The sequence below is a fragment of the Desmodus rotundus genome, chromosome 3, assembly GCF_022682495.2.
Source record: "Desmodus rotundus isolate HL8 chromosome 3, HLdesRot8A.1, whole genome shotgun sequence".
Taxonomy (NCBI): domain Eukaryota; kingdom Metazoa; phylum Chordata; class Mammalia; order Chiroptera; family Phyllostomidae; genus Desmodus; species Desmodus rotundus.
Window position 1 is genome coordinate 132,550,800 of NC_071389.1, and position 16,669 is coordinate 132,567,468.

At 34.7% G+C, this 16,669-nt stretch overlaps 1 protein-coding gene across 13 annotated transcripts in view; it reads left to right on the plus strand.

Moving 5' to 3' along the window:
• Window positions 1-16,669, plus strand: part of OSBPL8 (oxysterol binding protein like 8) — a 179,621-nt gene that overhangs the window by 43,635 nt on the left and 119,317 nt on the right. For 8 of the 13 annotated variants that reach the window (XM_024579717.3, XM_045187331.2, XM_024579716.3 and 5 more), the window contains one exon: window positions 7,527-7,635. In XM_024579717.3, coding sequence (XP_024435485.2) covers window positions 7,594-7,635 — 42 coding nt within the window. In that variant the 5' untranslated portion in view covers window positions 7,527-7,593. Of the gene's footprint in view, window positions 1-1,161; window positions 1,216-7,526; window positions 7,664-16,669 lie in introns of those variants that run through there. The other 5 variants (XM_024579721.4, XM_045187336.3, XM_045187329.2 and 2 more) reach the window with 4 other exon arrangements.

Below are 16,669 nucleotides of genomic sequence, written 5' to 3' on the forward strand. Positions count from 1 at the left end.
GAGTAGAGGAATGTCAAGATTTTACATTCTCTAATTGCTTCTGTTTCCCATTACCTTACTATGGCTAAGAAAAGCAGCTATGGAATGGACCCTCACCAGTAGTTTGTTTAATTTCTTTAAAAGGTCTAATTAAATAGCATATTTAAATGTGAATTATGTCAAATAATTATGTCAAATATGAAATTCAGAATACACAACTTTGGGTGAAATAAGGCTATTTTATGTACACTTAATTTTTTTTCCATTCTTTCATCAGCTTACACCTCCTTCTCCATTACCTCATTATCACTGATGTAATATCTCTACTGTACCTTGTGCAATGCTACTGGAAATATAGAAGAATATGGGGGTGGCTTTTGGCATTAGGGCTTATGCATATTCTCTACCTGGAATGTATTTCTTGCTATTCTTTTTTTTAAAAATTCTCTTTAAATCTTCACTTGAAGATATGTTTATTGATTTTTTAGAGAGGGAGGGAGGGAGGAAGAGAGATTGAGAGAGATAGAGATACATATATATATAGAGAGAGAGAGAGAAAAACATCGATGTGGGAGAGAAACAGTGACCAGTTGCCTCCTGACCAGATTGAACCCACAACCTTGGTATGTGCCCTGACTGGGGATCGAAACTGCAACTTTTTGCTGTATGGGATGATGCTCCAGCCAAGTAGCCGCCTGGCCAGGGCTCTTTCCATTCTTTGCTTAGCTGTCACTTATTCTTTAGCTCTCAACTTAAAACATCACTTTGTATGAGAAGCTTCCCATGATCTCATGTAAAGTCTATGATGTCATGGACCATGTGTTTTGTGCACTTGGGTCCTCCATCTTGGCATATATCGGGCGCTCATAATTGGTATGAAATGTCATCATGGAGGTTTGGATCTAAATGGTGGAGGCAGATGGGTAAATAAATGTAGAAATAGTAGTGTTTCAGTTCTGTACTAGATGCCCTTTGTGTGCACAGAGAAGGAAACAACTTCACCAGAGGAGAAAGAGAGTCCATTTGTTCTTGTCTGTTACTTTTTATAACTACTATGATATTACTGTGTATTTTTCAAGTTAATTCTTTCATTTAAAAACATTTGGAATATCTGTTTATGCCAAAAAGTTCATAAGGAAGCTTTCCAAATCAATTAAATTATCCCTATTTTCTGTCTTGTAGCCTTTTGTTTGAAGTTGTTTTCTCTGAAAAGTTTTACAAGGTGGTGTGTGGGAGGTAAGTGAGAGGAAAAACTGTGATTCGTGTTTCTGGTAGTTTTTATTAAGCTAATAATCTCTTGTATGTCATTTTGATTTTTTTAGGTTCTTGAAGCCAAGTATTGGAAATTTACCATGGTCACCTGTCTGACCAACTATAACCTGTCTGTGTCATATATACAATTATAAAAATAGTAATCACCATTCTTAAAACAATTAGTCTAAATACCACATGACGGAAGAATATAAATGAATATATTAATAAATAGATAATATTTATGTTTAATATTTGTCATAAATATTTGATAAAATACTATTAATTTATCTTTATAATTAAAATTTTGTCTATATTAGGTAATTAGCATAAACTATTTTCAAGACCTCACCTGAAATTTTAAAACTATAATTATTTCCAGAAATATTCCAGAGAGCATGAAAATGATTTTATTAACCTTTCAGTCTTTTTTTCTATTGCCTGCTTTTATGTTGTCACCTTACTCTTTTCATTTCTGCAGTAGAGTTAAGTATGAAGACAATCCAAATTATCTTGTACTCAAGCAATTGAGCTGTTGCAGCGTAAGGCAATTGTATTTAAAAAGTGTTTCTACATGTATCTGATGAATAGAGTTAGGACATCAACTCACTGTGCTATAAGAATGCTAAACTGTCATCTAATATATTGTGGCATATTATATTAGATTTAGTGGGCTATTGATTTTATGAGGAATTTAGAGTTTGAGAACTCTAAAAGGAATTTTATTCCTGTTCTGCACCTACCTCTTGTTTAAATGGTTTTTGCTTTAGGTTTTATTAATTTCTTTATTATAAAGAAAGCACTAATTTTTTTATTGTAAAGAAAGGACTTTTTTACATATGTACAGTAAATGTAGAGTTCATTGTATTGTCATAAAGCCAGCCCTTGTGAAAACACTGCCTAGGTCGAGAAAGGGAGCACTGATAGCATTCACAAACCCTTTGTGTCTCATCCTAATCATTACCCCGTCCAGCTTCTTTGCGGATAAAACATTGGGTTTCTGTGCCGTTGATTAATTTGTTTTATTTTTGAACTGTGTGTAAACTGTATTAAATATCATATACTGTTATGTAAGACTATTTTGTTGATGAGAGTAATCCATATAATTGTCATTTTCTTTTGTTGTATCATATACCATTGTTTGAATTTACTGAGTTGTTTGTGTCTTCTATTTTTGATGGACATGTCCCCCTTTAGATTCTGGCTATTACAAATAATATTGCTATAAACATTTTGAACATATAGCTTGGAGTAATTGTAAATGTATTTTTTCAAATATTTGTATGTATATATGTATATATATGTATGTATGCGTATAGATAATGCTTTTCAGATACTCTGTTTAGGGTTTTGATATCCATGTCTTGAGTCACAATTTTCCTGTCTTCGTAATCCTTGTCTGCTTTTAAATCAGGTTTATGTGGGCCTTATATAACTACTTGGGTAGTGATCCTTTAATTTTTGCTTTTTCAAAAAATTTTTTTTAAGATTTCTGTCCCTTCCACACCCCAATGTTGGGTAAAATTCACTACTTAAGTAATTTGCAATGGGAATTTTCTTTGTTGAGAAGTTTTATTATTATGGATTCAATAGGGCTATTTTGATTTTCTTTTTCTTCTTGTGGACTTTTCAGTAAGTTGGATTGTTCTAGGAATTTGTCTATTTTTAGACATTTTCAGATTTATTGTTATAGTATTTATAATTTCCTTTTAGGATATTTTAAAAGTTTGGAGATATTATTGTGATGTCTTTATCAATCATAATATTGGTTATTTCTGTTGTTTCTTTTTTCCCCTTGCTTAGTCTTATCTGGCATTTGTTAATTTTATTTTTTTCAAAGATCTAATTTTTGATGCATAGGTTTAATTTGCTTTGTTTCCAATTTTTTTTGAAATGATGATTAGCTCTTTGATTTTTAAACTGCCTTTTATAGATAAAAATTTTCTCCAGCTTTGGCTTTTAGGATCCCCTTCAGGTTGGTTCCTGAGTTCATTATATGACTTCAGGACTCTTGCGTAGCTTTTTTTGCTTAGATATGTAAGGTACTCTATGCTGACCTTGGACATTTGGTTTTTTAGATCTGGATATATGCCATTTCTCCAAGAAGCCCTGGTGTCTTTTAATGAGAAGTGATATTTAGAGACTACAAACTGGGTTCTGGGATCTGGTTGCTACTGGGTTGTGTGTGTTTTTTATTCTGTTTTGTGTTTTGGGGAATTCTCATTCTGCCACCTCCAGAAGTCTGGGTTTAATATCCTTATGTACTGCTGTAGGTAATATCATGTAGCACATACCTTTGCCGAAGCTCATTACGTTGTAGTGTACTAGCCAGCTTAGTCTTTGACTAGGCCAGGAATGATGTGTATTGTTATTTATGTGCAGAATTTACAGCAGTATCTTTTACATGATAAGATTTAAATAAATATTTGATGAATGTGTTTTATGCTCTATGAATGACATATAATTGATGTGGAACAACAATAGGTATTAAGATTTATAAACCATAAATGTCATGAATAATGTATATTAGTGCTTGGTCCATAGATAATGGGACATGGAATTTGTTTCATACCTTGCCAGAAATTTTCTCCATAGAAGTGGAGTCATTTAGAATATTTTTCATTTTTATATCATAGGCCATTTCTTTACTATGCATTTACCTCTTCTAAGAGTTAAACTGATTAGTTCAGTCTGTTTCTTCTCTCTGTCTCCCTGATTGATGTCTTCTCACCCATCGCCCTGAAGTTGTACAGCCTCAGTGGGATAACTTGCCCTGCATATTTCTGTCCCACTTTCCCCTTGCCCATCAGTGTCCAGCTTTTGGCTTGACTCTTGGTCTTCCATTATCGTCAGCATCATCATTGTTGTTATATTTTTAGACTAGAGGGAATCTTAGCATAATTCATAGGTGCCAAAATGTTAAGTATTATCCTACTCTAGAAAGCACGTGTATTATACCGTTTTGCAGTAATTTTGATGAAAGCCGTTGGGGTAGATAGACTGCTTTAATCAAGCAATCAGATTTTTAAATTTTTTCCACAGCGTTCGTGAATAAGATTTTGGTGTTAGCTAGTTTTTCAGGAACTGTCACATTTATATAATTAATTTCTTATTATGTTATTTTTTCCTGTATGGTTTGACCTAGTGTAAATACTATAGATTAGTTCAGACTAACTTAATGAAGGTGTGCTTATTTGCAATCTAATTTTTGGTCAAAATGGCATTGAGATTAAGATTATTGAATTGAATTCAGTTTCCAGTGATAAAATGTCGTAGTTTAGAACTGTGGTGTGTTCGTTGATAACACTCTTGCTTTTGAGCATTTTTGTTTCTGTTACATGTACGTTTACTAGAACAGTGTACATGTTCTGGGGCATCCTGTGAGATAGGAAGCCATATACTAATATTATATGACTTGTTGCTGCCTTTAGAGACAGCTGATGCGGATCCTGCAGGATCCGTTGTGGTTGCTATATTCAAACACACACGGACTACAGAAATCCTGTGGAGAAAAAGGGCCTGCGTGGCTGCTCTCCAAGTTAGAGAGAGGGCCCCTGACCCCGGCCTAGACAGGCTTTTGTTGTTTTTCTGGGCACATTACATTGAGGGCGATCCTCATTTACTGTGCACAGGTTCACCACAGGTGATCACCTTTTAAGGAGGACAAAGGACAGAACACTGTTAATTACTTCAAAGAGAAGAATGTTACAGCTCAAGGAGGAAACTGCTCACACTCCATACTTGGGTGGTTTAGCACAGATTGAGGAAGATGAAGATACTCAGTAAACATTTGCTGCCTCAATTCAGGGTGAGGGAGCTTTAGCAAGAGCAAGTCTCATAGCAGCCTAAGTACAATGCAGGCCTGATTTCCCACTGGAGAACTTATCCATGGATGTGGGTCCTGCCCGCCAACCTCGCTCCCCACTGGCTTTTCCAAGTGGGGGCTAAGCCACATTTCCCACACTTGGAACGGTTCCCCGCAGACAGCCATCATGCAATACGTTGTCACAAGGTTGTTAGAATTAAATGACCTTATGGGTTAAAGATGTTGGCTTTGCTTAGTAGATACTCTTTCCTTTTCTCTGTGACTGAAATAACGAACTAAGCCCAAAAATAGGGAAGAATTTTTATAAAAATTACTTTCTCTACAAACTTTGTAAATTTAAGTATAGATAGCAAGGCACTAGTTCCTCAAAAATTGCTAGAGTACTGATTAAAAAGAACAGAAGAGGGAACATAGTCTTTAAACTTCGAATTCAACTAGTAATTATGTTTAAATTAGGATGCAGGCCGAGCTTTAGCTTGGCAATTGAGAAAAAAAAAGTCTTCAGGACTGTGATGCACTGTACTCCTTTACAAAAGTTGTATTAGACATTCTTTTTGGTTATAGAAGTAACAAACAGTGTTTTAAAAATTAAAATGGCAGAAAAAACTACCTTTCTTCATTTCAAGCCTACTCCCTAGAGCCAACTGCCATTGAGTTTGTTTGTAATTACTGTTTTAACTTAAATAATTTTCTATTCCCATATTTACTATTTAAAAATCTTCTGGCTTTCACCTCTGAATGATGAGGAAATTAGTGTGCTTATACAGGGTAGAGCAAAGGTAGGTTTATAGTTGTTCTTATGGAAAAAATACAATAATTAATAAATCATAATATAAGAATAAACTCTGTTTTGCATACTCACAACTGTAAAGCTGTGTTTTGCCCCACCCTGTATTTTAAGCATCCAATCAATCACCCTCTCCTTCCAGGATTTATTGTTACATATTTTGAGTTCAAGTCTTTGGCTTTAAAGAAAATACTAAAAACTTGTTTCTTGACATGATAGCAATGTCTCTTAACTCCTTATTATCAAAGGTGAGGAGTTTTTGGTACTAATCCTTAATTTGATTTTTTCCCCTCTCCCTGCTCCCTTTTAAAGTTAGTCATGTTATAATTTGAGTTTTACTTCGTGTTTGTGTGTGTTGCCCTTGCTTTTTACATAAAGCAATTCTGTCTTTACCTAAATAAAGTAATTACATATAGTCATTCTGAAAATTGAAAACCAGAAATTGGGATTCATTCATTCATTCTTTAAAGATTGATCTTATAATATTGAGGTATCTCTGGACTCTGAACTTGGTCCTCTGCTCTGTCTACACAAATTCCCAAGGAGATCTCGTCCAGTCTCATGGTTTTAAATTCCATCTATAGGCTGACTCCCAATTCATATTTGTAGCCTGACTTCTCCTCCTCAACCTCACATCTGTCCAAGGGCTTCCTTGATATCTCTACTCAGATGTCTAACTGATGTCTCAAATGTGTTTGTCCAAAAGGAGCTCCTAACATCCATCCCTTCTCCCCTCAAGTCTTCTCGCAAAGTACTCCACATCTGTTAATGCAGTTTTAGTCTTTGATTTGTTCAGGGCAGAAACCTTCTAAGTTCCTGCCTTTCCCACTCTTTTAAAAAATTAACACACACATATATATGTAATACATATAGCTTGGGCTAACTTTATTCGTTACATCAAATAAACCAAATGACAGTCCTTTAAGGCCCAGTTAAAAGGTATTTTCACCAGCATTTATGTGTTAGTACAGCCTTTTATATTTACAGAGAAAAGAAATGTTTTTGGAACTCTAAGAAATGACTAGAAGTCTACCGATTTGCTGGTTTGGGGTTGGCCAAAAAGTTTGTTTAGTTTTTTATGTCTGTAATTTAGTTTAAGCAAGCTCCTAATGATAGGCATTAAGGTTGTTTCCAGTTTTTCCATCGTATCTATTACTTTGTTGGATGTGTTTATTTATGTATCTTTGTGCCTTTATAGAAGTATATACGTAGAATAACTCCTAGCCTTGAAATTGTTGGATGGAAGCAGATGTATTTTAAGTTGTCCTTCAAAAAAAAAGTTATGATTTATCGCAAAAGTGTATAAGAATACCTGTTTTCCTACATGCTCCCCAATGTTAATATTAGCATACTTCTTAGTTGCCAGTGTAATAATGGACAAATTATATGTAATATTTCATTACTTAAAAGCAGATTTAAGCATCTTTTCAAACTTTGAACAATTTCATGTCTTTAGCCTTGCTCTTGCTATTTCTCTTCACTTGGAATATTTCCTTCTAACATTTTTCTCTAAACCTTTATTATTCCTCAAGGCTATGTCAAAATCTGTTTTTTCCCTACGTTATTGGATTTCTTAGTAACCTCAGCCTAAAATAATTTCTCCCTCCTAAAATACTTAATGCTTTATTTTCCACTTACCACAATTTTGTACCACTCCTAATACACATGGTTTTCTTTTTCTAGGATTTCCTGATATACAGAATGGCTAAACGTTAATGGAAAGTGAAGCATAAACCTACCTTCTTTCACGATGGAGGCAGGCCTGGCAGATGGAGAACCTGACCGAGCTTCGGTGAGTGGTTCAAATACAGCGTAATAAGGTACTATCATCTACAGCTATGTTTGATGTGAGCCTTGATTTTATTTTAAAAATGTATTTAAAACAAACTTTAAAGAAAGTATTTAAAAATAATACTTTCACTCCTCTGTTGATGTGAAAATTACAGATAGTTTAAATCATGTTGAAGCACAACCTAGTCAGTTTTCTAATTTTTCTGCCCCATCTCCTCCCTCTTTTCCCTCTCCTTCCCAGCTGTATAGTGTAAGACATACGGATATAATAGTTTGTGTTTATGTTTTTCCCGGAAACTTTCTGCCTTAGGGAAATCAAGAGGATTTCAGTAAATTGAGGACATTAAATGCCTCCAAATCTCACATATGTGAAGGTATGAGCAGGTAGAAGGCATGAAACAAAATAACTAAGAATTAAGAGCAGTTGCCACATACATTCTTTCTATGAAAGGATAAAGATTTAAGAAACATTGCTGCCTTGTGATTATGATTGAATTGTATTCTGAAAATAAAACAAATAAGTAGGAGTAGTGGTTAATTATACCTGATACAATAAGTAAAAAATAAAACCCACCAGCAGGACAGATTAAATGATGATTTGTCATTGTACAAAGAAATTTTCTCCCATGATAATTTAAATTCTGTTGCATTTTGAGAGATTCCATTAAATAATTGATTTATATACTCTTGATTAGGAATGTTCCTGTTATCTGAAGTAAGGGTGCTAACTGCGTAAGATGTCAGCTGGTAGCTCTGTGATCGTTAGGTGAAAGGTTCTTTGACAAATTTGTATTGTCGGAATAATGTACGTTGCTATGAAATTGGGAGTCACTGTTGCACTGGGCTGTTTGTAACTTTTAACTCAGTGAATGTCCTTTGTTCAGGCCCCGACGCAGGAAGAGTGTAATGATTGACAGCAAAGTGCAGTTTTGCTCGTCTGGGTTAATCTATCTGGTGTCAACCGTTCTTGAATTTCTGGTTCAGACTTGTTTTAGTTTCTTAAATGGTCAGAATAAAAGTTAAACTTCAACATGCTAGCTAACATTAATAAAGAATAAAATGAACGTGGAATAAGCTTCATTTATGAAGTTTATTGTCATGGTTATAAGTGGAAAACTGGTGGTAAGTTATTTTTACTATAATTTCACATAAAAAAGTTAAGATTAAAGTTTTGTTTTAGAATATGTCTTTATTTTTCCATAAATAGCATCTTTTTTAAAGCTAATAGACTTCAACTTCTTTTCATTGAAGTATTGGAAAACTCTTAGTGATAATAAAAATACTAGTAATAACAATTGCTATATTCTAAGTCTATACTTTGTCAGACTATCCTCATAACAGCCATTAAAGGTGGACATTTGTGTATCCTCATTTATATAGATAGGGAGATAGGCTCAGGGGGGTTTATTATCTCTTAAGAGCTCACGGTTTACATTGTGGAACTGTCCGTCTGTCTGTCTTTGAATACTTTACTTTGCCACCAAGGTATCGACTCTTTACCTGTCTTTCTGAATAGAATTGCTTAAAATTTATTGTTACCTTTTAAAATAAATATCCAAATAGATAGCATTAAATTCTATACCAGAATACGTGTACTGTATTAATAAAGTTCTCCTAAATTCTATTGATCCTGAGAAGTTGGAGCAAGTTATTCAAAAAGCAGTAAGAGCAGTTGTTTTCCTACTTGTTCATTAAGTTTTTTCTGTGATATACTGGGGTTTATTTTTGAGAGAATACCTATAATTTCCATATGAAGGATTGAAATATTCTGGATTTGAAACTAATCTTTGAGGCCTATTTTTGAGTTACTAATTTATGAAATACCCGCTCTGAGCTACATGGCCTAAACTAGTTGCTCTCCAGATTTAGGGAAAGTAGGCTAAGAACTTAGACTCTGCAGACATTTAGCTATGGTTAAAATCTGAGCCCTGTTGCTTAGTTGCGTAACCTGGGCAATTAATTAATTTCTCTAGGCTTCTAGTTTCCTCATTTATTAAATAAAGGTAATAGTAATGTCTACATTCAAGTTGTTTTGAGTTTTGAGATAATATATATAAAGGGCCTATTACAAACCTGGGCACACTGGAAACATCCAATAAATAAAATCTACTAGTGTTATTGTTAATAGAAGTATTAATATTAAGACTTCTCTTCAAAAAGACAAATAGTTAGAAGGCAAGAGAGGCAATACAACACATTGAAAAAAGCCCTAGGCTATTCAGTTATTTTGGCTTTACAGTTTCTCTGATTCTCAGTTTTTCTGCCTAAAATATTGAGGCAAATATTCTATTTCAATAAAAAATATATAGGCAAGAATACCCTGCCTACTTGATAGGGACAGTATGATCCAGGGAAACAAGCAAGTTCTTTGAAAATAAAAAGCACCGTGTTAGTATGAGGTGGCAGTGTTTTAAAAAATCTGATTGCATGTACTGGTTTTAAAAATATGATCAGTAAACTTCTTTTTTTGAATGTATCCTTTGTGCTACATACCGTGACAGGTAAAGGAGATTCTGAGAGACACACAGTGCGTCTTTTTGAATCATTTTAATTTGGGGGAAGACTAGATAGTGGGACAGATAGATAAGGCAATAACAGCATTTACTAAGTGTTAAGGGAGGGACAAAACCAAACCATAGCTCACAAACTGGGAAAACTGGGCCATTGCTATACACTGGGGTAGTTAGAGAAGCTTTCTTAGGAGAACAGAAACTAGCACAGATAATATGGATCATAGGATTGAAAATGAACACGAAAAACATTCTAGGAAGGGAGAATAGCAGGAGGCAAGCTAAATTGGGAACTAATTGCCCATGTTTATTCAGGGAAAAATTGACTAAGGTAGATTAGAGGGAGTGGTGTTCACGGAAATAATGATCAGTGTGGCAGGCAGAGACCAAATTTATGGAAAGCTTAGAGTGCCAGACCAGGAATTTTGAACTTGGTTCTCTAGGCAATGGTATGCCATCAAGTATTCTTATGTAGTTGGATTGGGAGCTGGAGAGAATGAAGCAGGATATAAAATGATTTGGAGGAGAGATAAAGTCATTTATTAATTAAGATACTATTATCGTAGTTTTGGTGTGGAGCTGTGGAAGTTTGGATCCAGTCTGACTTTAATGTCCATTTAATTTTCTTCTTCCACCTGACATTACTATTTTTAAAACAATTTATTTGTTCATTCATTATTCCAGTTGCCTGTAGTTCTGTTTTTGTGGTAGTGTTGTTAGTCTTAGGTGGTAAATATTGAAAAATACATGGTACTAAATACACTTTAGGACACAAGTTGACATTTAATATGTCTTAAAACATTTTGTAAAAGTCCAGAATTTATATCACTTTAGAAATAAACCAGTAAGAAATACTTAAGTACAGGATTCAAATTTCTATTAAATAATTGAGGTAGATTAAACTGAAATATCCTTTCAGAAAGAAAAAGTTGAATATGTACCTTACCTTAGGGAAAGTCATGCTGTCGTTTGAAATCTTTCTTGAGGTCGTAACTTAAATCGGGTACTTTTCGTCAAAGGCTTTCTGAAGTGGAAGGGGCTATGGCGATGATTTAGTTCAGTAATTCTCAAAACGTAGGAAATCATTGTCTTCCTGATGGGCCTAGAGATAGTCCAGCTTTCTGAAACTTTGATTTTTACATACTTACTAAGGTGTTTCATGATTACTGTGACTTGGTGCTCATAAAGTAAAATTGGTATAAGAGTTTATTGAGATATAATCATATTCTAAGAAGTGTGACTAATATATAATGTTTGGTCATATTATACAGCTGCATGTGTGCATGAAATTAATGGAATTGCCTCAATTTGGGGATAACATGAAGTATTATTTTGAGTGGGTCACAGTTTTTTAATGCTGCTATTTTTGTTATAAATACTGTTAGTTTAGCTTCATTATTGATTTAGTAAATTATGTGCTGTTAGTCATAGCATACTTGTAATGATAGTATTTTTGCTGTACAGTTTTCTGATAAGTGGCCTGTAAGACATGTGTGCGTTCAAGTCAGTTATGCTGCCCATGTGCCAATTACCAATCTTTCCAAAGCATTATTGTACCGTGGGAGTGGGTGGGAAAGAGCTGTGAGGTTTCTTGTCTCATCTATAATAAATGGGCCTCAGTCCAAGTTTGAGGATTACCAAATCTGGCGCATATTCTCATCTATCTAGTATTTGAACATTTTTTGTGACCTGCCTGCTAAGTGTTTGACTAATTTTAAATACTTAAGGATTGCTTTTCTTCCTGTTTAACAATGATTACGCTACCAGCAGAGCCTTTGCAAACCTCTTAGTCCTGTGGCTACTTTTCCTCTTTAGGTCTTGTGGGAAATTTAGAGATTATTTAGTTAGATGATCTGCCTAATGTAAGAATTCCACCTACAGTATTCTCTTACAGCTGGTTGTCCGTGCTTGGCATGAACACATGTACTTGTAGGTAACTCAGCGTCTTGAAAGGCAGATAAAATCATTATACTTGAACCGAAAGAGGTTTCTTTGTTAAATTTCACGGTTGGTCATTGTGCTAATTTCCTACTGCTGCTGTAACAAGTTACCACAAATTCAGTGGTTAATACAACACAAATTTACTATCTGTCATTTCTAGGTATCAGAAGCAGCTTGGAGGCCCTGAGGGAAAGAGAGACATGATTACCTTGCTTTTATCAGTGTCTAGAGGTTACATTCATTCATTGGCTCATGGTCCCTGGCTCCCATCACCTAAACCGCTGGCTTTTGTTATCACATCTCCTACTACTCACTTTGACTGTCTTGCCTACCTCTTAAAAGGGCCCTTGTGATTTGTTGGGCCTGCTCAGATAATCCAAGTACTAACCCCTGGTGCTTTTCAGTGCAGTGAAGTGGGTCCTGTTGCTGGATAATCTAAAATCTGTGGTCTGGTGGGGCATCTCACCTGGAGAGTTTTCAGTTAGAAATGGGGTCCTAAATTATATAATTCTCTTCTTGCAGAGATCTTCTTATATAAAGTAATACAGTAACTAGAAATTTTAGTCACCAATTTATTACCTACTTACTCCTTTCTCTTATATTGAAACAGCTTCATCTTCCCAGTAGTTACATGCTACTTACAACGATTTATGTTAATCACACATTCAAAAATGTTAATATAAGTTATCTTTCTTAAACTTTTATTATGAAAAATTTCAAGTATATTCCAAAAGGATGAATGCATATAACGAATCCTCATGTACCCATCACCCATCTTCAACAATTATCAGCCTAGTCAGTCTTGTTTCCTTTATATGCCCATCCTTCCACTCCATATTTTTTGAACCAATCCCTTGTAAATCATTTCATTCATTAGTATTTCAGTATACATCTCTAAAATATAAACTTTTCTTAACCATGAATATTCTTTAATATAATTTAAACAACTAATCAATGCTTAAACTTCCCTGATTGCTTCACAATTTTTTTTTAAAGTCTTTGTGTTCGATGTGGTTGATAAGTTACTTAAGTCTTTTATAATCTTTTAAGTCTCCTATCCATCTGTCAATAATTTTCAATTTTTTTAAAAGATTTTATTTATTTATTTTTAGAGAGAGAGGAAGGGAGGGAGAGAAACATCCATTAGTTGCCTCTCGCATGCCTCTAGCCGGGGACCCGGCCTGCAAGCCAGGGCAATAATTTTCAATTTTTAATTTTTCTCTTCAGTATGTTGAAGAAATAAAGTAGTTTGTCTCATAGAGTTTCTCACAATCTGGATTTTTCCCTGTGGTGATTGATTAATGTGTTCTTCAGTCACTTATATTTCTTGCAAATTGGTTATTAGAGTTAGAGGCTTGCTCATATTCAGGTGCAACTTCATTGATGGTGTTGTCTGTTACCATGAAGAGGCATACAATTAGTCTGTCTGTCTATTTGTGATAATAGCAGCCATTGGTGAACATTGCCTAGATCTATTAATTCACGAGGGGTATCACATAATACCCTAACTGGCTTAGAAAAATGGGAGCTGGAGGGAATGACTGACTAGCCTTTACCTTAAAGCAAGCAAACCAACCAGCCTACATTGTATTAGGTATTTTGTCTTTCTGCCATTTTACAACTTTATTGAACCTTTTACTAAAGGGAGACATTTACAAAAAGGGTAAAAGAATTTGATAGGTATGCTTTATATTAAATTAACTTCTGAAAGTTACAGGTTAACAGTATTTCAATATTCGTAATGTTTGAACTACCCAAGTGGGAAAATATTTCTCAGTATTTCTCAGTATTTTTCTCATGATTAGACTGGGCTAATAGGGTACCTAAATTCTATCTTATATTGTCATTTTTTGGACTTATTAGAGGTTGTTTTTGTTCTTAGTAGAGGCTTGAATAAGGTAAAAAAAAATGACTGGTGTATGATGGGACTCTTTAATAAGTTTTGAGAACTGGGTTGGAGAAAGAGTAAGTTTTTAAAAAGTAGACTCTCTAGCCAGTCATCTCTACACAGTATATCAGCAGAATTGCAAGCCAGAAATCTTTTCTGTTTCCATTATGCTTGGAGATCTTCTCAAATTCTGTTCCCAGGACTATGGAACTCCTCAAGCATCTTTCATAGAATCCATGAGGTCAAAATTATTTTGGTAGTAGTACGATGGCATTTGGTATTAGTTGCCTTTTTTTCTCATTCTCTCATGTGTGTATAGTGCACTTTTTCAGAGACTATATGAGATGTGATATCATTGTTCTGCTGAATAATGGAGTGTGTGCTTGTATATTCTTGTTTTTATAATAAACTTAATTTTTTAGAATAGTTTTAGGCTTATAGTAAGTTCTCACAAATTGTTAATAGGTTCTGTCACCTTAAACAAAACGACAAATAAAACCAGTTTTACTGCAGGCTAATTAACACAAACAAGAATGAAGTTCCTGTGGCATCTCATCAACATATAATGTTGAACCAACCACACTATTCCAAGACCTGCTGTACAGAAAAATTGTGAACATAGTTACACAGTTGCTGAATACCTTGTCCCCAGGCTTTTCTTTTATTAGCATATTAGTATCCTATATTTGATACAATTAATGAATCCTTATTGATACATTATTGACTGAAGTTTATACTTGATTCAGATGTCTTAGTTGTTACTTAATATTCTTTTCCTGTTCTAGTATCTCATCTAGGATAGCACATTGCATTTAGTTGGCATGCTTCCTTAAGGTCCTCTTGACTGTGCTAGTTTCTCAGACTCTACTTGTCTTCTGAAGACCTTGATAGTGATAAGAAGTAGTGATCTGATATTTTGCCCAGTGTTCCTCAATTGGGATTTGTTTGATGTTTTTCTCATGATTAGACTGGGCCTAAAGGTTTTTTGGAGGAAACTACAAAGGTAAATGTCATTTTTTCACATTATCAAGGGTATACTGAGGTCCGTCTGGAAAAAGTCCAGCTATTGTTAACATAACAAGAATGGTTTGTGTGATGTCAATGTCACCTGAAAGCCAAGGAGAGTGGACTGGATTGCGCATGAGTGAACAATGATGACTTCACTGTACTGGTCAGTGGGGGTGGTAGACACTGTTGAGTGAGCATGTGTACTGTGTGGCTGTTACATTCAAAGTGACTGAGTAGAGCAACGAATCTGCATCATATTTTGCTGTTAAGCTTGAACATTCCTCTGCGGAAACTATTCGGATGATTCAGAAGGCTACAGTTATGGGCAACTGGTGATTGGCAGCTTCATCACGATTGTGCACTCGCTCATGCATCACGTCTCTGTAGAGTTCTTTGGTGAAACATTAGATCACCCAGGTAACTCAGTCCCACTACAGCCCAGACTTGGCACCCTGCAATATCTGGCTTTTCCCAAAATTAAAATCACCTGTGAAAGGGAAGAGATTTCAGACATTGATGAGATTTAGGAGAATATGATGGGACAGCTGATGGTGATTGGGAGAACTGTGTGAGGTCCCAAGGTGCCTGCTTTACAGGAGACTGAGGCGTCATTGTCTTCTGTGCAATGTTTCTTATATCTTGTACCTTCTTCCTTAAATGCCTCTAGTTTTCATAGTACATGGCTGCATACCTTCTGGACAGACCTTGTGCCCTGTCAACATGACTTAACCACCATTGATGTTGACCTTGATTACCTAGTTGAGATAATGAATTTCTCACTTTTAATTTCTAATACAGCAAATATCAATAGATAAAATCCACATAAACAACATCTCTTTGGAGCCTTAGTAATTTCTAGGAATATAAGGGAATCTGGAGATCCAAAAGTTTAAGAATTACTTGTTTAAACTTTCAGCAACTAACATTTAAGGAAAAATAATTGAGAGCTGCCTGATAAGAGACCCAGAAGGTGATGAGGGGGAGGGGTGTGGAATGAGGGGGAGGGGTGTGGAATGAGGGAGTGGTGGCCAAGATAAAATTTGCCTATTTCATGGTTGTACCTACCGTTAAAACATGATCTGTACCTGCAAGGAGTTTTTTTGTTGTGTTTTGTTTCTTTTTTCATGTTGACATTTAACAGGTGTCTGCTGCATGCAACTTATTTTGTTTTTATTAGGTTTAAATATTTTGTCTGATTCATATCATATACAAATTGTTTTTCTTTCTTTGTAATTTCTATGCAGCTGAGCCTGTGGTTTTGTGGATATATATCTATGGGTGAGAGTTGGGGGAGTCTATATCTTTTCATACTTTTCCAGAAATTTACCCATTTTGTATAGGTTTTTAATTTATTTAATATTTAATATTATTTTATTTTAAAAATCCATCATGTCTTCTTTGGGGGGGTCTCCTGTTCTGTGAATGTGGCATTTTTCCTTCTATCTTCTATCTCATTTTTTTCAACGTTTTCTTTCCTTATACTTTCTTGTTGAATTCCTTTATTACTGTTTTAGCTCACTAATTTATTATTGTATCTTTTTTCTGTTCAAACCTCCTGTATACTTTATTTCACCATAGTATTTTTATACCCAGTATTTCTAGCTATTTTCTTTATGATTGCTTGGTTATGCTTTTTTAAAAAAATAATATTCTCCCATGTCTTTTGAATATATTCATTATGGTTATTT